Source organism: Salvelinus namaycush, chromosome 20 (genome assembly GCF_016432855.1).
Source record: "Salvelinus namaycush isolate Seneca chromosome 20, SaNama_1.0, whole genome shotgun sequence".
NCBI classification, from domain to species: Eukaryota; Metazoa; Chordata; class Actinopteri; order Salmoniformes; family Salmonidae; genus Salvelinus; species Salvelinus namaycush.
Genome location: NC_052326.1, coordinates 53814074 through 53839504, shown reverse-complemented (window position 1 = coordinate 53839504; position 25431 = coordinate 53814074). Strand labels below are relative to the sequence as shown.

At 44.7% G+C, this 25431-nt stretch overlaps 1 protein-coding gene across 1 annotated transcript in view; it reads left to right on the top strand.

The window, feature by feature from the left end:
- The window catches only part of LOC120064874 (metabotropic glutamate receptor 7), a 410691-nt gene that overhangs the window by 239967 nt on the left and 145293 nt on the right, over positions 1-25431 (top strand). Inside the window, exon 5 of the mRNA XM_039015466.1 lies at positions 16346-16483. Coding sequence (XP_038871394.1) covers positions 16346-16483 — 138 coding nt within the window. The remainder of the gene's footprint in view (positions 1-16345; positions 16484-25431) is intronic.

Genomic DNA, 25431 nt, shown 5'->3' with positions numbered 1-25431 from the left:
TTAGAACACCCCAGTCATTGAGCCACATTTAGAACACACAGATCACCCCAGTCATAGATCCACATTTAGAACACCCAAGTCATAGATCCACATTTAGAACACCCCAGTCATAGATCCACATTTAGAACACCCCAGTCATAGATCCACATTTAGAACACCCCAGTCATAGATCCACATTTAGAACACCCCAGTCATAGATCCACATTTAGAACACCCCAGTCATAGATCCACATTTAGAACACCCCAGTCATAGATCCACATTTAGTTAAAACCACATTGGAGTTTCTAGCTGACATAGCATGCTATTTCTCCTGACAAACCCAGACCCAGACCTACAGCCGTGAGAGAGTACCAATAATATAATCTATGTGTATCACTGTCAGATACATTTGTGGCATTGTGACATGCAATTATTTTTTATTAATTTTTATTTTATTTAACCAGGTAGGCCAGTTGAGAACAAGATCTCATTTACAACTGCGACCTGGCCAAGATAAAGCAAAGCAGTGCGACAAAAACAACACAGAGTTACACATAAACAAACGTACAGTCAATAACACAATAGAAAAATCTATGTACAGTGTGTGCAAATGTAGAAGAGTAGGAAGGTAAGGCAATAAATAGGCCATAGAGGTGAAATAATTACAATTTAGCATTAATACTGGAGGGATAGATGTGCAGATGATGATGTGCAAGTAGAGATACTGGGGTGCAAAAGAGCAAGAGGGTAAGTAATAATATGGGGATGAGGTAGTTTGGTGTGCTATTTACAGATTGGCTGTGTACAGGTACAGTGATCGGTAAGCTGCTATGACAGCTGATGCTTAAAGTTAGAGAGGGAGATATAAGACTCCAGCTTCAGTGATTTTTGCAATTCGTTCTAGTCATTGGCAGCAGAGAACTGGAAGGAAAGGCGGCCAAAGGAAGTGTTGGCTATACCTGCTGGAGCGCGTGCTACGGGTGGGTGTTGCTATGGTGACCAGTGAGCTGAGATAAGGCGGGGCATTATCTAGCATAGACTTATAGATGACCTGGAGCCAGTGGGTTTGGCGACAAATATGTAGTGAGGGCCAGCCAACGAGAGCGTACAGGTCGCAGTGGTGGGTAGTATATGGGGCTTTGGTGACAGAACGGATGGAACTGTAATAGATGGACAGATGTCACGCCCTGACCATAGAGCTTTTATTCTCTATGTTGGTTAGGTCGGGGTGTGATTAAATGTGGGTCATCTAGGCTATTATATGTCGATGTTGGCCTGTTATGGTTCCCAATCAGAGGCAGCTGTTTATCGTTGTCTCTGATTGGGGATCATATTTAGGTAGCCATTTTCCAATTGTGCTTTGTGGGATCTTGTCTATCTATGCCTGTGAGCATTATTATAGCTTCACGTTTCGTTTGTTCGTTTTGTTCTTTTAAGTTTTCTATTCCAAAATAAAGGATGGAAATATACCACGCTGCATCTTGGTCTACTCCTTATGACGAACGTGACAACTGCATCCAATTTGCTGAGTAGAGTGCTGGAGGCTATTTTGTAAATGACATCACCGAAGTCAAGGATCGGTAGGATAGTCAGTTTTACGAGGGTCTGTTTGGCAGCATGAGGGAAGGAGGCATTGTTGAGAAATAGAAAGACGATTCAAGATTTAATTTTGGATTGGAGATGCTTAATGTGAGTCTGGAAGGGGAGTTTACAGTCTAACCAGACATGTAGGTATTTGTAGTTGTCCACATATTCTAACTCAGAACCGTCCAGAGTAGTGAGGCTAGTCGGGTGGGAGGGTGCGGGCAGCAATCGGTTGAAGAGCATGCACTTAGTTTTACTTGCATTTAAAAGCAGTTGGAGGCCTCGGAAGGAGTGTTGTATGGCATTGAAGTTTGCCTGGAGGTTTGTTAGAACAGTGTCCAAAGAAGGTCCAGATGTATACAGAATGGTGTTGTCTGCGTAGAGGTGGATCAGAGAATAACCAGCAGCAATAGCGACATCATTGATGTATACAGAGAAAAGAGCCAGTCCGAGAATTTAACCCTGTGGCACCCCATAGAGACTGCCAGAGGTCCGGACAACAGGCCCTTCGATTTGACACACTGAACTCTATCTAAGAAGCAGTTGGTGAACTAGGCGAGGCAGTCATTTGAGAAGCCAGGCTATTGAGTCTGCCGATAAGAGTGCGGTGATTGACAGAGTCGAAAGCCTTGGCCAGGTCGATGAAGATCGCTGCACATTAATGTCTCTTATCGATGGCGGTTATGATATCGTTTAGGACCTTGAGTGTGGCTGAGGTGCACCCGTGACCAGCTCTGAAACCAGAATACATAGTGGAGAAGGTACGGTGGGATTCGAAATGGTCGGTGATCTGTTTGTTAACTTGACTTTCAAAGATTTTAAAAAGGCAGGGCAGGTTTGATATAGGTCTATAACAGTTTGGGTCAAGAGTGTCTCCCCATTTGAAGAGGGGGATGACTGCGGCAGCTTTCCAATCTTTGGGGATCTCAGACGATACGAAAGAGAGATTGAACAGTCTAGTAATAGGGTTTGCAACAATTTCTGCGGATAATTTTAGAAAGAGAGGGTCCAGATTGTCTAGCCCAGCTGATTTGTAGGGGTCCAGATTGTTTTGCTCTTTTAGAACATCAGCTGTCTGGATTTGTGTGAAGGAGAAGCGGGGGGAGGGGGGGCTTGGGCTAATTGCTACAGGGGGTGCTGAGATGTTGGCCGGGGTAGGTGTAGCCAGGTGGAAAGCATGGCCAGCCGTAGAAAAATGCTTATTGAAATTGTAAATTATTGTAGATTTATCGGTGGTGACAATGTTTCCTATCCTCAGTGCAGTGGGCAGCTGGGAGGAGATGTTCTTATTCTCCATGGACTTTACAGTGTCCCAGAACTTTTTGGAATTAGTGCTACAGGATGCAAATTTCTGCTTGAAGAAGCTAGCCTTTGCTTTCCTAACTGATTGAGTATATTGGTTCCTGACTTCCCTGAAAAGTTGCATATCATGGGGGTTATTCGATGCTAATGCAGAACGCCACAGGATGTTTTTGTGCTGGTCAAGGGCAGTCAAGTATGGGGTGAACCAAGGGCTATATCTGTAATTAGTTCTACATTTTTTGAATGGGGCATACATATTTAAGATGGTGAGGAAAGCACTTTTAAAGAGCAACCAGGTATCCCCTACTGACGAGGATGAGGTCAATATCCTTCCCGGATACCCAGGCCAGGTCGATTAGAAAGGCCTGCTCGCTGAAGTGTTTTAGGGAGCGTTTGACAGTGATGAGGGGTGGTATTTTGACCGCCAAGCCATTACGCGCGCAGGCAATTATACATGTAGGATAATTGGACATCCTGCCTTTCTATTTTAGCCAGGTCAAGATTTCTTCTTTCAACATATGCACATCAGACACATTTGTTTCTTTGCCATGTGGTGTTATTCTACCCAACCCAACAACAAGTGATGGAGATTTGTGTTGTGTTCTTAATTGCCATTGCATGTGGTGTGAACACAGCAGGCTGAACAACTGGAGGGTTTTCCCTCAGTCACAGAGAGCAGAGAGCCCGTCCAACTTAACCTCCAGCAGCCCAGAGCCCACCAGCCGTCAGTCTCTTTTTCACTCAGCCAGGCTTCCCGTCACAGCTCTGCTTGATGCTGTGGGTGTGTGTATGTGTATGTGTGTGTCCAAACCCAGCAGCCATCCCTTCTCCTCTCACTCAGCCAGACAGAAATCCTTTCACGCTTCCTCCTCCCTTCCTCCCTCCTCTCTCGCTCCCTCCCTCCTCCTCCTCCATCGTCCCTCCCTCTCCTGTCCTCCCTCCTCCTCCTCCATCATCCCTCCTCCCCCCACCCTCTCCCCCAGCTTCCCTCCTCCTCTTCCACCCTCCCTCCCTCCCACCCCTGTCCTCCTCCCTCTACCATCCTACCTCCTCCTCCTCCATCATCCCTCCTCCTCCTCCCTCTACCATCCTACCTCCTCCTCCTCCCTCTACCATCCTACCTCCTCCTCCTCCCTCTACCATCCTACCTCCTCCTCCTCCCTCTACCATCCTACCTCCTCCTCCTCCCTCTACCATCCTACCTCCTCCTCATCCCTCTACCATCCTACCTCCTCCTCCTCCCTCTACCATCCTACCTCCTCCTCCTCCCTCTACCATCCTACCTCCTCCTCCTCCCTCTACCATCCTACCTCCTCCTCCTCCCTCTTCCACCCTCCCTCCCTCCCACGCCTGTCCTCCTCCCTCTACCATCCTACCTCCTCCTCCTCCATCATCCCTCCTCCTCCTCCCTCTACCAGCCTCCCTCCTCCTCCTCCCTCTACCATCCTACCTCCTCCTCCTCCCTCTACCATCCTACCTCCTCCTCCTCCCTCTACCATCCTACCTCCTCCTCCTCCCTCTACCATCCTACCTCCTCCTCCTCCCTCTTCCACCCTCCCTCCCTCCCACGCCTGTCCTCCTCCCTCTACCATCTTACCTCCTCCTCCTCCATCATCCCTCCTCCTCCTCCCTCTACCAGCCTCCCTCCTCCTCCTCCCTCTACCATCCTACCTCCTCCTCCTCCCTCTACCATCCTACCTCCTCCTCCTCCATCATCCCTCCTCCTCCTCCCTCTACCAGCCTCCCTCCTCCTCCTCCCTCTACCATCCTACCTCCTCCTCGTCCCTCTACCAGCCTCCCTCCTCCTCCTCCCTCTACCATCCTACCTCCTCCTCCTCCCTCTACCAGCCTCCCTCCTCCTCCTCCTCCATCATCCCTCCACCCCCCACCCTCTCCCCCAGCCTCCCTCCTCCTCCTCCCTCTACCATCCTACCTCCTCCTCCTCCATCATCCCTCCTCCTCCTCCCTCTACCATCCTACCTCCTCCTCCTCCCTCTACCCTCCCTCCTCCTCCTCCCTCTACCATCCTACCTCCTCCTCCTCCCTCTACCCTCCCTCCTCCTCCTCCCTCTACCATCCTACCTCCTCCTCCTCCCTCTACCCTCCCTCCTCCTCCTCCCTCTACCATCCTACCTCCTCCTCCTCCCTCTACCCTCCCTCCTCCTCCTCCCTCTACCATCCTACCTCCTCCTCCTCCATCATCCCTCCTCCTCCTCCCTCTACCATCCTACCTCCTCCTCCTCCCTCTACCATCCTACCTCCTCCTCCTCCCTCTACCATCCTACCTCCTCCTCCTCCCTCTACCATCCTACCTCCTCCTCCTCCATCATCCCTCCTCCTCCTCCCTCTACCCTCCCTCCCACGCCTGTCCTCCTCCCTCTACCATCCTACCTATGACGAAGGTGCTGTGTTTTAACTAAACATTGTTCTATCAAATCAAACTTTATTTGTCACATGCGCCGAATACAACATGTGTAGACCTTACCGTGAAATGCTTACTTACAAGCCCTCAACCAACAGTGCAGTTCAAGAAATAGAGTTAAGAAAATTTTGACCAAATAAACTAAAGTAAAAAAATATATAAAAAGTAACACAATAAAATAACAATAACGAGGCTATATACAGGGGGTACCGGTACTGAGTCAATGTGCGGGGGTACAGGTTGGTTGAGTTAATTTGCACATATAGGTAGGGGTGAAGTGACTATGCATAGATAATAAACAAATGTAGTTTGGGGGGTGGGTGTCAATGTAAATAATCCGGTGGCCATTTGATACATTTTTCAGCAGTCTTATTGCTTAGGGGTAGAAGCTGTTAAGGATCCTTTTCGGGGTGACAGCGTAGCCTAGTGGTTAGAGCGTTGGACTTGTAACTAGAAAGGTTGCAAGATCGAATCCCCGAGCTGACAAGGTAAAAATCTGTTGTTCTGCCCCTGATCAAGGCATTGAACCCACTGTTCCTAGGACGTCACTGAAAGTTAGAATTTGTTCTTAACTGACTTGCCTAGTTAAATAAAGGTAAAATAAATAAAATTACTTTGGTGAATGGAGTCTTTGACAATTTTTGGGCTTTCCTCTGACACTTTCCTCTAGTATATAGGTCTTGGATGGCAGGAAGCTTAGCCCCAGTGATGCACTTGGCCGTACGCACTACCCTCCGTAGCGCCTCACGGTTGGATGCTGAGGAGTTACCATACCAGGTGGTGATGCAACCAGTCAGGATGCTCTCGATGGTGCAGCTGTAGAACTTTTGGAGTATCTGGGGACCCATGCCAAATCTTTTCAGTCTCCTGAGGGGAACAAGGTGTTGTCGTGCCCTCTTCACGACTGTCTTGGTGTGTTTGGACGATGATAGTTCACTGGTGATGTGGACACCAAGGAACTTGAAACTCTCGACCCACTCCACTACAGCCCCGTCGATGTTAATGGGGGCCTGTTTGGCCCACCTTTTCCTGTAGTCCACAATCAGCTCCTTTGTCTTGTTCACATTGAGGGAGAGGTTGTGGTCCTGGCACCACACTGCCAGGTTTCTGACCCCCTCCCTATAGGCTGTGTCATTGTTGTTGGTGATCAGGCCTACCACTGCTGTGTAGTCAGCACACTTAATAAAGGTGTTGGAGTCGTGTTCGGCCGCGCAGTCGTGGGTGAACAGGGAGTACAGGAGGGGACTAAGCACACACCCCTGAGGGGCCCCAGACATGTTGTTGCTTACCCTTACCACCTGGGGACGGCCCGTCAGGAAGTTCAGGATCCAGTTGCAGAGGGAGGTGTTTAGTCCCAGGGTCCTTAGCTTAGTGATGAGTTTTGCGTGCACTACGGTGTTGAACGCTGAGCTGTAGTCAATGAACAACAATTCTCACATAGGTGTTCCTTTTGTCCAGGTGGGAAAGTGAAGTGTGGAGTGCGATTGAAATGGCATCTTCTGTGGATCTGTTGGGGCGGTATGCGAATTGGAGTGGGTCTAGGTTGTCCGGGAGGCTGCTGCTGATGTTACCCATGACCAGCCTTTCAAAGCACTTCATGGCTACTGACGAGTGCTACGAGGTGGTAATCATTTATGCAGGTTACCTTTGCTTCCTTGGGCACAGGGACTATGATGGTCTGCTTGAAACATGTAGGTATTACAGACTCGGTCAGGGAGAGGTTGAAAATGTCAGTTGGTCCGCGCGTGCTTTGAGTAGATGTCCTGGTAATCCATCTGGCCCTACGGCTTTGTGAATGTTGACCTGTTTTAAGATTTTGCTCACATCGGCTACCGAGAGCTTTATCACAGTCATCCAGAACAGCTGGTGCTCTCATGCGTGCTTCAGTGTTGCTTGCCTCGAAGCGAGCATAAAAGGCATTTAGCTTGTCTGGTAGGCTCGGGTCACTGGGCAGCTCGCGGCTGGGTTTCCCCTTTGTAGTCCGTAATAGTTTTCAAGCACATCTGAAGAGTGTCAGAGCCGGTGTAGTAGGATTCTATGACAAAGGTGCTGTGTGTTTTAGTTAAATGATGCTCTATGACAAAGGTGCTGTGTGTTCTCTGAAGAACTCACCTGCCCATCAAAGCTGTAGTCTGGGAGCAATGCGTTCAAAAAACTGGAGTGGAATGGATTGTCAACATGTGATGACTCCTTCATTTATTCTGCAAATACCCAGTGTTTATATTTTTTGAAACCTGGAGAGAAAATAAACTAGGTGTGAATGTGTTGACATGAAAGAGGTCTAGCGTAGGCGGCTGTACAGGATAAACTGAGCCTGTGTTCCAATTGGCATCATATTCCCTAGATAGAGCACTCCATTTGACCAGATCCCTGTAAGCCCTGGTCAAATGGAGTGCACTGTGAAGAGAATAAGGTGTTTTTTGGGGTTGAAACCAGACAGTCTGGCAGAGTGAGTATTTTGGACCTCCCATTTGTCAGTCCCATATCACTAACAGACAGCACACTCAGCTCTGACTGAGACAAAAAAAGAACACAAAGGCTCTATATAAGCTTTCAACTGGCTTTCCTTGTCCTTTGTTTCAAACACAGCCCTGCTGTTTCTGTGAGAAAGATAGGCGGATTTTAATCTTTGGTCAACGTTAAAAACATCCAAAGAGATTGATGTCCCTTTCGCACACTTACCTCAGCACAGACACTGCTGTGCCATTGTTGTGCATTTCAACTGGGTATTGTTATAGGAAGGTTTTGGGATCCAAAGGATCCAAGGATTCCAATTTATATAATGTTTACATACCCTACATTACTCATCTCATATGTATATACTGTACTCTATACCATCTACTGCATCTTGCCTATGCCGTTCGGCCATCGCTCATCCATATATTTATATGTACATATTCTTAATCATTCCTTTACACTTGTGTGTATAAGGTAGTTGTTGTGAAATTGTTAGATTACTTGTTAGATATTACTGCACGGTCAGAACTAGAAGCACAAGCATTTCGCTATACTCGCATTAACATCTGCTGTTGTGTGTATGTGACCATTAACATCTGCTAACCATGTGTATGTGACCAATAACATCTGCTAACCATGTGTATGTGACCAATAACATCTGCTAACCATGTGTATTTGACCAATAACGTATGCTAACCATGTGTATGTGACCAATAACATATGCTAATCATGTTTTTGTGACCAATAAGTTTTGATTTGATTTGATCCAACTGATCCTCAATCTTCTGTATTCATTCAGTTTGGAGGACTGTGTGTATTCATGGAGATGTATGGCTGACTTTCCAGTTAGCTAGCTCGTTCTATGTGTGGGCAGACTTGCAGTAGTCTGGATGCATTGTTTACCGGTTAGCTAGCTTGTACTGTGTGACCCTGGCTTGTGATGCTTGTGTACCAGTTGTCTAGCCGGCTTACTTGCCTAGCTTACACTACCCTGAATGTTTTGTGTATGCGTTGTGAACCAGTTAGCTAGCTCATACTGTATGCCTGCCTTACAGTACCATAACCTGGAGGCTTGTGGATGTGTTGTGTACCAGTTAGCTAGCTCTCAGTGTGTCTCCCTGCCTTGCAGTACCATACCAGTTAGCTAGCGTGTCCTGAATTCCCACTGGCAGCCTGTCACAATAGATAGCTCTGGTGGAATTGGTAGAGTGTTCCAAAGTGACAAACAATGAGAGAACGGGGAAGAGATGCTTTGAGCTGTGACACTGATCAGGTTAACCATCCCAGCTCCTCCGTAGCATTTTGAGCTAAAGGAAAAAGTCAAGAATTTCAAGGAATGTGACATAACCAGGAAGAACTGTGGTCCTAGATATAGCCCCACTACTTTGTAATGGTCCTGTTATAGCCCCACTACTTTGTCATGGTCCTGTTATAGCCCCACTACTTTGTCCTGGTCAGGTTATAGCCCCACTACTTTGTCATGGTCCTGTTATAGCCCCACTAGTTTGTCCTGGTCAGGTTATGGATCCACTAGTTTGTCCTGGTCCTGTTATATCCCTACTAGTTTGTCCTGGTCAAGTTATGGATCCACTAGTTTGTCCTGGTCCTGTTATATCCCTACTAGTTTGTCCTGGTCAAGTTATGGATCCACTAGTTTGTCCTGGTCCTGTTATAGCCCCACTACTTTGTCCTGGTCAGGTTATAGGCCCACTACTTTGTCCTGGTCCTGTTATAGCCCCACTAGTTTGTCCTGGTCCTGTTATAGCCCCACTACTTTGTCCTGGTCAGGTTATAGGCCCACTACTTTGTCCTGGTCCTGTTATAGCCCCACTAGTTTGTCCTGGTCAGGTTATAGCCCTACTAGTTTGTCCTGGTCCTGTTATAGCCCCACTAGTTTGTCCTGGTCAAGTTATGGATCCACTCGTTTGTCCTGGTCCTGTTATATCCCTACTAGTTTGTCCTGGTCAAGTTATAGCCCTACTAGTTTGTCCTGTTATATCCCTACTAGTTTGTCCTGGTCAAGTTATAACCCTACTAGTTTGTCCTGTTATAACCCTACTAGTTTGTCCTGGTCAAGTTATAGCCCTACTAGTTTGTCCTGTTATATCCCTACTAGTTTGTCCTGGTCAAGTTATAACCCTACTAGTTTGTCCTGTTATATCCCTACTAGTTTGTCCTGGTCAAGTTATAGCCCTACTAGTTTGTCCTGGTCAAGTTATATAGCCCTACTAGTTTGTCCTGTTATATCCCTACTAGTTTGTCCTGGTCAGGTTATAACCCTACTAGTTTGTCCTGGTCAAGTTATAGCCCTACTAGTTTGTCCTGGTCAGGTTATAACACTACTAGTTTGTCCTGGTCAGGTTATGGATCCACTACTTTGTCCTGGTCAGGTTATATCCCTACTAGTTTGTCCTGGTCAGGTTATAACACTACTAGTTTGTCCTGGTCAGGTTATAGCCCTATTAGGTTGTCCTGGTCAATTTGTAAGTCGCTCTGGATAAGAGCGTCTGCTAAATGACTTAAATGTAAATGTAATATCCCTACTAGTTTGTCCTGTTATAACCCTACTAGTTTGTCCTGGTCAGGTTATAGCCCTACTAGTTTGTCCTGGTCAGGTTATAGCCCTACTAGTTTGTACTGGTCAGGTTATAACACTACTATTTTGTCCTGTTATAGCCCTACTAGTTTGTCCTGGTCAGGTTATGGATCCATTACTTTGTCCTGGTCAGGTTATATCCCTATTAGTTTGTCCTGGTCAGGTTATATCCCTATTAGTATGTCCTTGTCAGGTTATGGATCCATTACTTTGTCCTGGTCAGGTTATATCCCTATTAGTTTGTCCTGGTCAGGTTATAGCCCTATTAGTTTATCCTGGTCCTGTTATAGCCCTATTAGTTTGTCCTGGTCAGGTTATAGCCCTATTAGTATGTCCTTGTCAGGTTATGGATCCACTAGTTTGTCCTGGTCAGGTTTTAGCCCCACTAGTTTGTCCTGGTCAGGTTATAGCCCTACTAGTTTGTCCTGGTCAGGTCACGTGGTGAGGAGAAGTTCATATTTCAGATGCTACTGTTATACACAAGCCTTGATACTTGAACAAGGTAAAATACCTATGTAACTTTTCCACCAGCTGGTTTCCCGTATCTCAGAACCATCGGTTAACTAGATTCTCACACTTTGAGAAATTAGGTATTCCTTTTAGGATTTAAATCTAAATCTGCATGGACCAAAATGTAGTTTTACGTTCAGCTATTAGAATCACAGCTTGCCTCTGACTTTCACAGTGACCCCAGGCTGTGTGTGTTTATTTGGCCACTTGTTGTTATAGGTTTTCCATGAGCAGGCGGCTCAATACTTGTCTCCCAGGAATGCATGAGGTCCTATCAACAGCGTTCTGTCCGAACATACAGAAATACATGCACTCATACACACTAACATGCCACAGCATCACCAAACCATAATGCTGGGACAATGTAACATTTACCAACCAGCCCTTGGATTTGATCCCTTATGTTTCCACCTTGACACCTTGCACCTTGAAGTCAGCTGTCAACTGGACCAGTAAACTAGGTTGTTGATCAGGGGGGCAACAGTAGTCCTCTAGGTTGTAAGGGACGTGACATCACCAGTAAACTAGGTTGTTGATCAGGGGGCAACAGTAGTCCTCTAGGTTGTAAGGGACGTGACATCACCAGTAAACTAGGTTGTTGATCAGGGGGCAACAGTAGTCCTCTAGGTTGTAAGGGACGTGACATCACCATGGAAGACTATGACAGAGGAAACCCCACTTCTACATGACGAACGTACACTATTTACAATCCACACATGTTGGATAGTTATTGTACCTTTTTGTCTGTGTATTCCAATTGATGTTGCTATTTTAATAAATGACAGTGAAGAGAACACATATCATGTCAGTTTCCTCTGAGGTCTGAGCTTCAGACGCTCTGTTATCGACTGTCCTCTGTGTACCTTCACACACACACACACACACACACACACACACACACACACACACACACACACACACACACACACACACACACACACACACACACACACACACACACACACACACACACACACACACACACACACACACATTTCTGTTATCAAATGTTCTCTGTGTGCTTCAAATGTCACATATTCTGTTTTCTATTCTCCTGAAGATTGAAGTCTTCCCTCTTCTCTACATGGTGTATTACTTTTGACCAGAGCCTTATGGATAGTTCCCGTGTCTAATCAGATCCCTACTCACTCACCGTTTCCCACAGCTTACATGCTTAACAATACTATCAATTCATTTGTACTTTTAACCGGATATGTGTGTATTCATCTGTTAAAAAACAGTTATCTGTTAAAAATGGAGAGATCAGTTATTATTTTTGGTTAATAACTAGCGAACATGATGTTTTGAGCATCATTCTAACATATGAACTCTACAGGCTTGACAGACACATACTAGTATTAATACGGTCATCCATATTATTTTGCAGTTTAGTATTACATAGTGAAAGTTAATGATAACTTAATTTTACACTGAACAACAATTTAAGGGGAAATCTAATCCCAACATATCTGGTCACACAATCCAAAATATAACTCTCGAAAAGATGAATCAAATTTCATAACCAGGAAAGACCGGCAATCATGCTCTCAAACCTTTCAATATTTCATATAATAAAGCTAGTCTGAGGTGCACATTTTGCAAACAAAGAAAGAAAAAAAAAACGAATGTCACATTATTTTTGTTTGTAACTTCCAATTATCGTATTGTCACGGTTGGGAGACGAAGCTGAGACAGAACACTTGTTGTAGTTTTGAAGCATGAAACGTTTAAAACGCTTCTCATACAGGGCTGTATCTACCCAACCTCCCTAGTTACATGGCAGCATTTGGAACGCTAACAGTAACATAAAGCCGTCCCTCATTTCGCAGCCTCGTGTAGACAGACAGACTAAGTGGATTAGATTAGAATCCACTTGAGTTGAAATGAAAAAAGGAGTTCCTGACGGTAGGGATGTAAATGCATATCCAAATGAAATGTTCTTTCAACCACTAGTCAGACAAATGATTACAATGATTAATCAGAGTGTAATTTGTGCTTTACATTTTTCCCTTGTAGATAATTGCAGGGCATACATAATGCAGAAGGTAGAGGAAGAAGCCAGAGATATTTTTTTATTTCCTGAGGTGCCCTCTCTCTCTCTCTCTCTCTCTCTCTATCTCACTCTCACTCTCCCACTCTTTCTCTCTCACTCTCCCACTCTTTCTCTCTCTCACTCTCTCTCTCCCTCTTTCTCTCTCTCCGTCTCTCTCTCCGTCTCTGTCTCTCACAATTCAATTCACTCTCACTCTCTCTCTCCCTCTTTCTCTCTCTCCGTCTCTCTCTCCGTCTCTCTCAATTCAATTCAAGCTCTCTCTCGCTCTCTCGCACTCTCTCGCTCTCTCTCTTTCACGCTCTCTCTCTTTCACGCTCTCTCTCTCGCTCTCTCTCTCGCTCTCTCTCTCGCTCTCTCTCTCGCTCGCTCGCTCTCTCTCTCTCTCTCTCTCTCTCGCTCTCTCTCTCGCTCTCTCTATCTCTCTCTCACAATTCAATTCACTCTCTCTTTCTCTCTCTCTTTATCTCTCTCTCACAATTCAATTCACTCTCTCTCTCACAAAAACCCCATCCTCAATTCTTTCCTCCATCTCCTAACAATGCCATTAATGTGTATCACTCCACCAGTCTTTCACTCCTCTGCAAACAGTCCAACTGCCTTCTCCAATCATCCCTTATTTTCTGTTTCTCTTTCTCTGAAGGGAGCATTTTTACACCTAATTGAAAACATAAAGTACATGTTCTCAATACAACAACACACTCATAGATCTGCTTCAGTTCGTTTATGTTATTACAGGCCTTTAACATGTCCAGTTGTATCATTTTGATTGATTTTTTAAAAACCAATTTCAAATGTTGCTGTTTTTTTTTAAGTACATTTTGGAATTCGCAAAAAGTACTAAGCTGTTTTAATAGCGTTCATGTTATTATCACAGTCTCTTTCATGTCTCTGAATCAAAGTTGTAAAGCACAAAAACAGAGAAGTGGTTAAGTGTGTTGGTACAGGGGCTTGTAGATAAAAGGGGGTTATTTACTTTGATGTCGTTCGGTACTGGACATCTCACGGTGTTAGCCATGCGGCCATGCGGCCATGCGCCGTTAAGCCCCACAGATCACCGCTCTGATCAGAAGAGATACATATTGAGAAGTGACACCGTACTGCGGGAATCACACAGATATGTGGTCTGCATTCCAAATGGCATCCTATTAGCTTTATAGTGCACTACATTTGACCAGAGCCCAATAGGGTAGTGCCTTACTTTTGACTGGAGCCCTATGTCGGGAACAGATTGCCATTTGGGATGCACACACTGTGAGTGGTGACAGGGTGCTGCTGTGTTCACTGAGGGATGGTGACCTGTGCTGTTATTCTGTTAGCCTCTTCTCTACACAGGGTTCAGAGCAGCTAACAGCAGCATTTACCTGGAATGCATCCAAAATGGCACCCTATTCCCTTTGTAGTGCACTACTTTTGACCAGAGCTCTATAGGGCCCTAGTCAAAAGTAGTGCACTTTAAAGGGAATAGGGTGCCATTCAGGTGGTCATCACATCTTATGTCCTACCAGCAACCACTACATGGCTTGTCTCTTGTCCGTTCCTGGACTCTGGTCTGGGGAGACGTGGAGTGGCAGAGCCCTTATCTTATGTGGTAGTAGTCACTGTTACTGAGGAGTCCTTGTATATACACACACACACACACACACACACACACACACACACACACACACACACACACACACACACACACACACACACACACACACACACACACACACACACACACACACACACACACACACACACACACACGCAGGGCACACACACGCAGGGCACACACACGCAGGACACACACACGCAGGACACACACACGCAGGACACACACACGCAGGACACACACACACATGGACACACACACACATGGACACACACACAAAAACACACAAACACACACTGGGTCAGCATTATGTGTTCACTGTGTTCACTTTGTTGTCATGTCCCCTTTATAATTAGGATGCTGTAATTATTATCACCATAATTAACAACTTGCTACTGCAGCAGTATTGGTCGGCAGTTACCAATGGTGGGAGAAATATTAATTTATTTACATTGTCAGTTAACAATGTTGTGCAAATATCTCCTTCTCATTCAAGGTTCGTCTGTTATTTAACCTTTATTTAGCCAGTTAAGACCAAATTTTTTTTTTTACAATGACGGCCTACCCCGGCCAAACCCTCCTTTAACCCGGACGACGCTGGGCCAATTGTGCGTTGACCCTATGAGATGATGGGTGTGAGGCTTTCTGTAATGGATCTATTTAAGTTGTAGTCATTATGTCATACCTCTAGCTTTATTGAACCAGGACTATAGTTTAAATAAAGGTTAAATAAAAAAAAATAGAAAAAAAAAAGATATTGAACTGGGGGCTTTTTCACAAAAAAAGTACCAGACAAGGTCAGGATCATCATTTCAATCTCAAAACGTTATTATTACTGTGACATTACTGTTGGGGCAAAGACATCTTAACTAACACTGCCAGATGATAGACGTTCATGCTACCTATCGATTTTACACAATACAATTATTGAGATAGGACAGTAATCCAGTTACGTAATGGACACTGAAGTCTTCCATTAGCTCCCCCTAAGGTAAAGCCAAATGATTTAGCTCAGTAGGCTAACAGTCAGTCTTGTAGAACTCTGCAAACTCGGGTTTTAACCATTCTTGGCTATAAAAACAACAGAAGACTTTGCTCTGTTGTCGCCAAGGTTCAATTGATTAACTGGTTTTCCCCTGTAGTCTCTCTCGCTGGTACACACTGTAAGAGAGGCAATTAAACTAGAATCTATTAGCAACTCTGTTCTCCTTTTTAGGCCATTGAAACAACGCTGGGGGAAGGTCATGGTGTGATGCATTATATTGGAGCAGGTTTGACGGTGTTATGGTTGGAAGAAGCATATAAAGACACAGAGAAATTTTAACTCTCTAGAATGATGTCCTATTTTAAAGTAGATCTGAAATAGGAAAAATAACAAACTAGCGTGTGTCAAAAAGCTGCAAACATTTATTCTCTGTTCCAGAAGGTGATGTCATGTCAAAGCAAGCTCAAGGCTGAAGGACAGTTCTACTGATTTACTCATCAGCTTTAATTCCTGACACGTATAGGCTCCATCCCTATTGGCAATGGAGCCAGCCAGGGAATGGATGTGTTTGTGCAATTGGTTTCACAGGGTCTATTTCAGCAGGGGATCGAGGGTCTATTCTGATCTAGGAACTGGACATTGATAAAGCTTGAAACTAAAAGTGTCTTACGTAATGGGAATAATGTATAGTCAGTCTAAGTTAGAGGGGTTTTTGCCCACATGCCTTTTTTCTACACAAACAGTGGATTGTTAAACAAAGATACTCTTGAGGCCTAAGACTTGTTCTAAGACTTGTTCTAAGACTTGTTCTAAGACTTGTTCTACTTGTTCTAAGACTTACTTATCTGTCTTTTATTTCCAGGGTTTGACGCATACTTCACATCGCGGACTCTGGAGAACAACCGCAGGAACGTTTGGTTCGCAGAATACTGGGAGGAGAACTTCAACTGTAAACTAATGAGTTCCTCCAAGAAGGAAGACACCAGCAGGAAGTGCACAGGTAGCCATTTTGTTTCTGCACATGACAAAGTTGTACTTTAAACCCATTAAATATTGTTATTTAATCATAGGGCATGGTCATAGGCCTATAATAGATTTTGGAGAACTCAACAAGGTTGTACTTTATTACCCTAAACATTTTAACTCTTTAATCATATGACATTGTAGTAGGTGTATGACAGGATCTGCAACACATTGCTGTTCTCTGAACACCACTTGGTAATGTTTTATTCTGCGCTCTGCAATGATGTACAGTAACCACCCTAAGGCTTGGTACTCTTGTTGTAGGTGTGGATGATAGGGTTTAAAATCAATGCAGTGGTATTGAACACCACTCTTTTGCTGAGGAAGTTCAACCCACAACAGTTTTCTTTCTGTGCACGCAACCTACTCTACTGCAGTCTCATATGTATGATTCATTGAATTGAAGATCACTGCCCACCAAACAACATGCTGCTTCTTCAATGATTGAATTGAAGATCACTGCCCACCAAACAACATGCTGCTTCTTCAATGATTGAATTGAAGATCACTGCCCACCAAACAACATGCTGCTTCTTCAATGACTGAAGATCACTGCCCACCAAACAACATGCTGCTTTTTCAATGACTGAAGATCACTGCCCAACAAACAACATGCTGCTTCTTCAATGACTCTCTTTCTTGTTTGTTTCAAGTTTTTCCCCTTGCATTAGAACGCAACACCATAAAGAAGAGCTCAAGTCCCCTAGTCCGAGCTGAGCTTAGCTGAGCCCTTCCATTACATAATGAGCCTGGCTTCATCCCTATCCATATCTCCTCTCTGCTGTGGGTTCTGCATTCCAAATGGCACCGCATTTCCTATGAGTCATGGTCAAAAGTAGTGCACTACATAGAAAATAAGGTGCCATTTGAGACTCAGCCTGTATTTCAGGATGATTGACTTGTACAATACTACCGGCACAGCAGGCTGGATGAGACACGGTGGAAGACTGACAAGTTAAGCCTTGAAGCATTCTTAATGAGAATGTCAGAAAACAGATTTTACATTATAAATCTACAAGCAAGGTGTTTCTTTCTGTGGAATAAGTGTGGTATAGTTTAGCCACAGGAAACATGAAGAAATACTACAGGTGTGATGTTTATCTGGTGATAGTGCAGTAGGTGGAGGTGTCGTTTAATTAACTTTTTTGTTAATTAAATTAAATTATTTGTAAACATAACTCAATAATATTTGAAATTATGTATTTCCTATTCATCAAAAACTGTATCAATAAGGCTTGAAATAACTTACAGTTGAAGTCAGAAGTTTACATACACCTTAGCCAAATACATTTAGCAGTAGCTTCTTCCTTGCTGAGCGGCCATTCAGGTTATGTCGATATAGGACTCGTTTTACTGTGGATATAGATACTTTTGTACCTGTTTCCTCCAGCATCTTCCCAAGGTCCTTTGCTGTTGTTCTGGGATTGATTTGCAGTTTTCTTACCAAAGTACGTTCATCTTTAGGAGACAGAACTCCTACCTGAGTGGTATGACGGCTGTGTGGTCCCATGGTGTTTATACTTGCGTACTATTGTTCGTACAGATAAACGTGATACCTTCAGGCGTTTGGAAATTGCTCCCAAGGATGAACCAGACTTGTGGAGGTCCACATTTTTTTTTCTGAGGTCATGGCTGATTTCTTTTGATTTCCCCATGATGTCAAGCAAAGAGGCACTGAGTTTGAAGGTAGGCCTTGAAATATATCCACAGCTACACCTCCAATTGACTCAAGTTATTTCAATTAGCCTATCAGAAGCTTCTAAAGCCATGACATAATTTTCTGGAATTTTCCAAGCTGTTTAAAGGCACAGTCAACTTAGATTCTGACCCACTGGAATTGTGATACAGTGAATTCTAAGTGAAATAATCTGTCTGTAAATAATTGTTGGAAAAATGACTTGTGTCACGCACAAAGTAGATGTCCTAACCGACTTGCCAAAACTATAGTTAACAAGAAATGCGTTGAGTGGTTGAAAAACGAGTTTTAAAAACTCCAACCTAAGTGTATGTAAACTTCTGACTTCAACTGTATATTCTTTCTAAATATAGTATAATCAAATGATACAACTATTAACTATAAGATTTCACCTTCCTTGTAACAGTAAAATACATATTTGTGTGTTTACTGTTAGAGAAAATCTTCGTATTTTCTAAAGGGCTCTCTTGATCAAAACATCTGTCCCATCGTTGTGAATGTCTCACAGAGCTCTAGCTTGGCTTCCTGAACTTGTACAAAAATGCACCTTTCATTTCATACTAATCTTGTCCATCTATGACAAAGAAAAATAGTTTTTAGATTTTAGAATAATGGCTATAAATCAATCGCTATAGTGATGAAACAACTCTCTCCTGCTACTCTACAATGTAAAGATTGCAGGCATGTGCTTTGTCAGTGGCTGTGAGGTAACGTTCAGTCTGGAGTTGATGGACAGTCGTAAGAGTGAATGAAATGGTAGGAGGTACATCCCAGCGTCAAGTGGTTTCAAATTTCACGTCCTTCGTAACACAGGTAAAAAAAAAAAAAGATATACAACTATGTCTGTGAGAACCAGGAACCTCAGTTAATGTGGTGTCCACAGATCGATTTACATGCAAATTAGCAAAAATGTACAGGTTTTAGGCCAGATTGTTCTTCAAGCTGTTGAAACGTTCATACTGTAGATGACCAGCAAGGTCAAATCATAATCAGTAGGTATAGGGAGGGGGGGGGGGCAGAGAACCTGGGAGGATATAACCCCACCCACCTTTGCAAAAGCAAAGCCCCCACACCACCAAAGGGATATCAACAGGTCCCTAATTTACTACTCTGAGACAAGGCCGAGTATAGTCCACGAAGATCTCCTCCGCTGCACGAGCCGAGGACAGGAATGATGGAAGAGCGTGAGAGAACCAGTGACTCAGCCCTTGTAATAGGGTCAGAGATAGAGAATCCCAGTGGAGAGAGGGGAGCCGGCCAGGCAGAGACAGCAAAGGAGGTTTGTCAATCCAGTACCTTGCCATTCACCTTCGCACCCCTGGGCCAAACTACACTCAATCATAAGACCTACTGAAGAGATGAGTCTTCAGTAAAGACTTAAAGGTCGAGATTGAGTCTGCATCTTTCACATGGATCGACAGACTATTTAATAAAAATGGAACTCTATAGGAGAAAGCCCTGCCTCCAGCTTTTTGCTTAGAAATTCTAGGAACAATAAGGAGGTCTGAGTCTTGTGACCGTAGCGTACATGTAGGTATGTAGGGCAGGACCAAATCGTCTGGTAGGAGCAAGTCCATGTAATGCTTAGTATGATAGCAGTAACACTTTGAAATCAACCCTGGCCTTAACAGGAAGTCAGTGTAGAGAAGCTAGCACTGGAGTAATATGATCAAATATTTTGGTTCTAGTCAAGGTTATAGCAGCTGTGTTTAGCACTAAATGAAGTTTATTTAGTGCTTTATCCGGGTAGCCGGAGAGTAGAGCATTGCAGTACACTAATCTTGAAGTTACAAAAGCAGCATTTTTGGGCAAATTTTATTTTGCAATGTTTTTCGAAGATGTAAAAAAGCTGCTCTTTAAATATTTTGTATATGTTCGTCCATAAAGGAGGGAGATCAGGGTCCAGAATAATGCTGAGGTCCTTCACACTTTTCTTTGAGACAACTGTAGAACCATCGAGATCCATTTTCAGATTTGAAAGCAGATCACTTATGTTTCTTAGAACTGAAACTATCTAACATCTCTGTTTTTTGTCAGAGTTTAAACAGTAAGATTTCTTAGTGAGGCAAGTGCACTAATTAACATGAAAACATGATTAATAACAGCCATTTCCTGTCGGTATCCTACCATACCTAATCCCCTTTAACAAGACACCTCCACTATTACTGCAGTAGCTTCAGTGACTTCTGTACTTTTTTTTTTAACACATTACAAGACACAATTACTTGATTATCATTAAAAACATGATTAACAACTCCAAGTACAATCTCTAGGTGGGTACACTATTCCCTATAAGACGTCTACCTCCAGTGTGAGAGGTGTGAGAGCATTCAACCAAAGCAACCTCAGAGACGGACAGTACCTTTTTATGATATAACAAATACCTTTTTTGAATCTGTACTTAATTAATTGACATTAAAAAAACATTATTCGTCATCCTCAAGTCTAGATTTTTAACAATCTCCGGATACGTACCCTACTGATCCCCAGTAATACCTAAGCCCCATAATGAGACACCTAGGTAGTACCCTACTGATCCCCAGTAATACCTAAGCCCCATAATGAGACACCTAGGTAGTACCCTACTGATCCCCAGTAATACCTAAGCCCCATAATGAGACACCTAGGTAGTACCCTACTGATCCCCAGTAATACCTAAGCCCCATAATGAGACACCTAGGTAGTACCCTACTGATCCCCAGTAATACCTAAGCCCCATAATGAGACACCTAGGTAGTACCCTACTGATCCCCAGTAATACCTAAGCCCCATAATGAGACACCTAGGTAATAAACGGCCTGCAGTGTTAACAGGCTGAGAGGTCAGTGGTAGTGATATGACGACTGTACCTTCAGAAACTGCTGTATCAAATCAAATGTATTTATAAAGCCCTTTTTACATCAGCAGATGTCACATAGTGATGGACAGAAACCCATTATAAAACCCCAAACAGCAAGCAATGCAGATGTAGACAGAATTACAGTTGCAAGGAAAAACGCCCTAGAAAGGCAGGAACCTAGAAAGAAACTTAGAGAGGAACCAGGCTCTGAGGGGTGGCCAGTCCTCTTCTGGCTGTGCCGGGTAGAGGAATAGGGATCTGAACGGTGGCCAGTCCTCTTCTGGCTGTGCCGGGTAGAGGAACAAGGATCTGAACGGTGGCCAGTCCTCTTCTGGCTGTGCCGGGTAGAGGAACAAGGATCTGAACGGTGGCCAGTCCTCTTCTGGCTGTGCCGGGTAGAGGAACAAGGATCTGAACGGTGGCCAGTCCTCTTCTGGCTGTTGCCGGGTAGAGGAACAAGGATCTGAAGGGTGGCCAGTCCTCTTCTGGCTGTGCCGGGTAGAGGAACAAGGATCTGAAGGGTGGCCAGTCCTCTTCTGGCTGTGCCGGGTAGAGGAACAAGGATCTGAACGGTGGCCAGTCCTCTTCTGGCTGTTGCCGGGTGTACCCTTTTTAGTTAACAAACAAAACGGATGAATTATGAAAATAGTTTAAACTATCTCCATATGCTAATCCTCCAAATAAAGCGTAATCTCTTAGAAGTATGTTGAATAACTGTAGTGGTTAATTATGAAACAAGCAACAAACAAAAAAACATTTTGATCACCTTGAAAGATTCACAACACAGTGTGCAAACAATAACACCACTCAGAAGCATATACGTTGAAATACCTTTTTATTGTTTATATGAAACATGATTAACATCTAGCTACATGTAGGTATTCTAATTCTCCACACCAAGACTTCTTAATAACTTATCCCCATGACAAGCCACTTAGGCCTCCAGTGTGAGATTTCAGCAGGAGTGAATGCTGTACCTTTTTTTTAACATAACACACACATTGATCAGAGTCATAGTTCATTAGCATGAACACATGATTACCAATCTCCAGTTATTACCTATCCGAATATATAATGAGACCCCAAGGTAAAAAAGCCACGTCCGGTGTGATGGTATGAACGTGTCACTGTTAGCAGTAGCTCAGATCACTAACCCTGCTCTGGCTGTGGTTCCCCTCTCCTATCTAGGTGGAACATGCTTTTGTAGTTTAGCCCCTTCGCCTGGAGACAGCCAGGCAGCCAGCTAGGCAGGCAGGCAGGCAGCGAGCTGTGTGAGGCCAATTTGCACACATCAAGGAACAGAGTGGGACGACAGTAGGGGAAGCACATGCTGCTGTTGTAAGGATTACATTATGCTGCAGGGGCAATATGGGTCCTGGGATTCTGATAGGGTAGGAGAGATCAGAGTCTGGTGTTTCCAGTGTAGGAGGAGAGATCAGAGTCTGGTGTTTCCAGTGTAGGAGGAGAGATCAGAGTCTGGTGTTTCCAGTGTAGGAGGAGAGATCAGAGTCTGGTGTTTCCAGTGAGGGTGGGAAAGAGAACAGAGTCTGGTGTTTCCAGTGAGGGAGGGAAAGAAAACATGGTTTTGTGTTTCCAGTGAGGGTGGGAAAGAGAACAGGTTCTGATGTTTCCAGTGAGGGAGGGAAAGAAAACAGGGTCTTGTGTTTCCAGTGAGGGTGGGAAAGAGAACATGGTTTTGTGTTTCCAGTGAGGGTGGGAAAGAGAACATGGTTTTGTGTTTCCAGAGAGGGTGGGAAAGAGAAAAGAGTCTGGTGTTTCCAGTAAGGGTGGGAAAGAGAACAGGTTCTGATTTTTCCAGTGAGGGAGGGAAAGAAAACATGGTTTTGTGTTTCCAGTGAGGGTGGGAAAGAGAACAGGTTCTGATGTTTCCAGTGAGGGAGGGAAAGAAAACAGGGTCTTGTGTTTCCAGTGAGGGTGGGAAAGAGAACATGGTTTTGTGTTTCCAGTGAGGGTGGGAAAGAGAACATGGTTTTGTGTTTCCAGAGAGGGTGGGAAAGAGAAAAGAGTCTGGTGTTTCCAGTGAGGGTGGGAAAGAGAACATGGTCTTGTGTTTCCAGTGAGGGTGGGAAAGAGAACAGAGTCTGGTGTTTCCAGTGAGGGTGGGAAAGAGAACAGGTTCTGATGTTTCCAGTGAGGGAGGGAAAGAAAACATGGTTTTGTGTTTCCAGTGAGGGTGGGAAAGAGAACAGGTTCTGATGTTTCCAGTGAGGGTGGGAAAGAGAACAGAGTCTGGTGTTTCCAGTGAGGGTGGGAAAGAGAACAGAGTCTGGTGTTTCCAGTGAGGGTGGGAAAGAGAACAGAGTCTGGTGTTTCCAGTGAGGGTGGGAAAGAGAACGGGTTCTGATGTTTCCAGTGAGGGAGGGAAAGAAAACATGGTTTTGTGTTTCCAGTGAGGGTGGGAAAGAGAACAGGTTCTGATGTTTCCAGTGAGGGAGGGAAAGAAAACAGGGTCTTGTGTTTCCAGTGAGGGTGGGAAAGAGAACATGGTTTTGTGTTTCCAGTGAGGGTGGGAAAGAGAACATGGTTTTGTGTTTCCAGAGAGGGTGGGAAAGAGAAAAGAGTCTGGTGTTTCCAGTGAGGGTGGGAAAGAGAACATGGTCTTGTGTTTCCAGTGAGGGTGGGAAAGAGAACAGAGTCTGGTGTTTCCAGTGAGGGTGGGAAAGAGAACAGGTTCTGATGTTTCCAGTGAGGGAGGGAAAGAAAACATGGTTTTGTGTTTCCAGTGAGGGTGGGAAAGAGAACAGGTTCTGATGTTTCCAGTGAGGGTGGGAAAGAGAACAGAGTCTGGTGTTTCCAGTGAGGGTGGGAAAGAGAACAGAGTCTGGTGTTTCCAGTGAGGGTGGGAAAGAGAACAGAGTCTGGTGTTTCCAGTGAGGGTGGGAAAGAGAACGGGTTCTGATGTTTCCAGTGAGGGAGGGAAAGAAAACATGGTTTTGTGTTTCCAGTGAGGGTGGGAAAGAGAACAGGTTCTGATGTTTCCAGTGAGGGAGGGAAAGAAAACAGGGTCTTGTGTTTCCAGTGAGGGTGGGAAAGAGAACATGGTTTTGTGTTTCCAGTGAGGGTGGGAAAGAGAACATGGTTTTGTGTTTCCAGAGAGGGTGGGAAAGAGAACAGAGTCTGGTGTTTCCAGTGATGGAGGGAAAGAGAACAGAGTCTGGTGTTTCCAGTGAGGGTGGGAAAGAGAACATGGTTTTGTGTTTCCAGTGAGGGTGGGAAAGAGAACATGGTCTTGTGTTTCCAGTGAGGGTGGGAAAGAGAACATGGTTTTGTGTTTCCAGAGAGGGTGGGAAAGAGAAAAGAGTCTGGTGTTTCCAGTGAGGGTGGGAAAGAGAACATGGTCTTGTGTTTCCAGTGAGGGTGGGAAAGAGAACATGGTTTTGTGTTTCCAGTGAGGGTGGGAAAGAGAACATGGTTTTGTGTTTCCAGAGAGGGTGGGAAAGAGAAAAGAGTCTGGTGTTTGCAGTGAGGGTGGGAAAGAGAACATGGTCTTGTGTTTCCAGTGAGGGTGGGAAAGAGAACATGGTTTTGTGTTTCCAGAGAGGGTGGGAAAGAGAAAAGAGTCTGGTGTTTCCAGTGAGGGTGGGAAAGAGAACATGGTCTTGTGTTTCCAGTGAGGGTGGGAAAGAGAACAGGTTCTGATGTTTCCAGTGAGGGAGGGAAAGAAAACATGGTTTTGTGTTTCCAGTGAGGGTGGGAAAGAGAACAGGTTCTGATGTTTCCAGTGAAGTGAGCGAGGAGAGATCAGAGTATGGTGTTTCCAGTGAGGGAGGGAAAGAGAACAGGTTCTGATGTTTCCAGTGAGGGAGGGAAAGGGAACAGGGTCTGGTGTTTCCAGTGAGGGACGAGATATCAGAGACTGGTGTTTCTAGTGAGGGAGGGAAAGAGAACAGGGTCTGGAGTTTCCAGTGATGGAGGGAAAGAGAACAGGGTCTGGTGTTTCCAGTGATGGAGGGAAAGAGAACAGGGTCTGGTGTTTCCAGTGATGGAGGGAAAGAGAACAGGGTCTGGTGTTTCTAGTGAGGGAGGGAAAGAGAACAGGGTCTGATGTTTCCAGTGATGGAGGGAAAGAGAACAGGGTCTGGTGTTTCCAGTGATGGAGGGAAAGAGAACAGGGTCTGGTGTTTCCAGTGAGGGTGGGAAAGAGAACATGGTTTTGTGTTTCCAGAGAGGGTGGGAAAGAGAAAAGAGTCTGGTGTTTCCAGTGAGGGTGGGAAAGAGAACATGGTCTTGTGTTTCCAGTGAGGGTGGGAAAGAGAACAGGTTCTGATGTTTCCAGTGAGGGAGGGAAAGAAAACATGGTTTTGTGTTTCCAGTGAGGGTGGGAAAGAGAACAGGTTCTGATGTTTCCAGTGAAGTGAGCGAGGAGAGA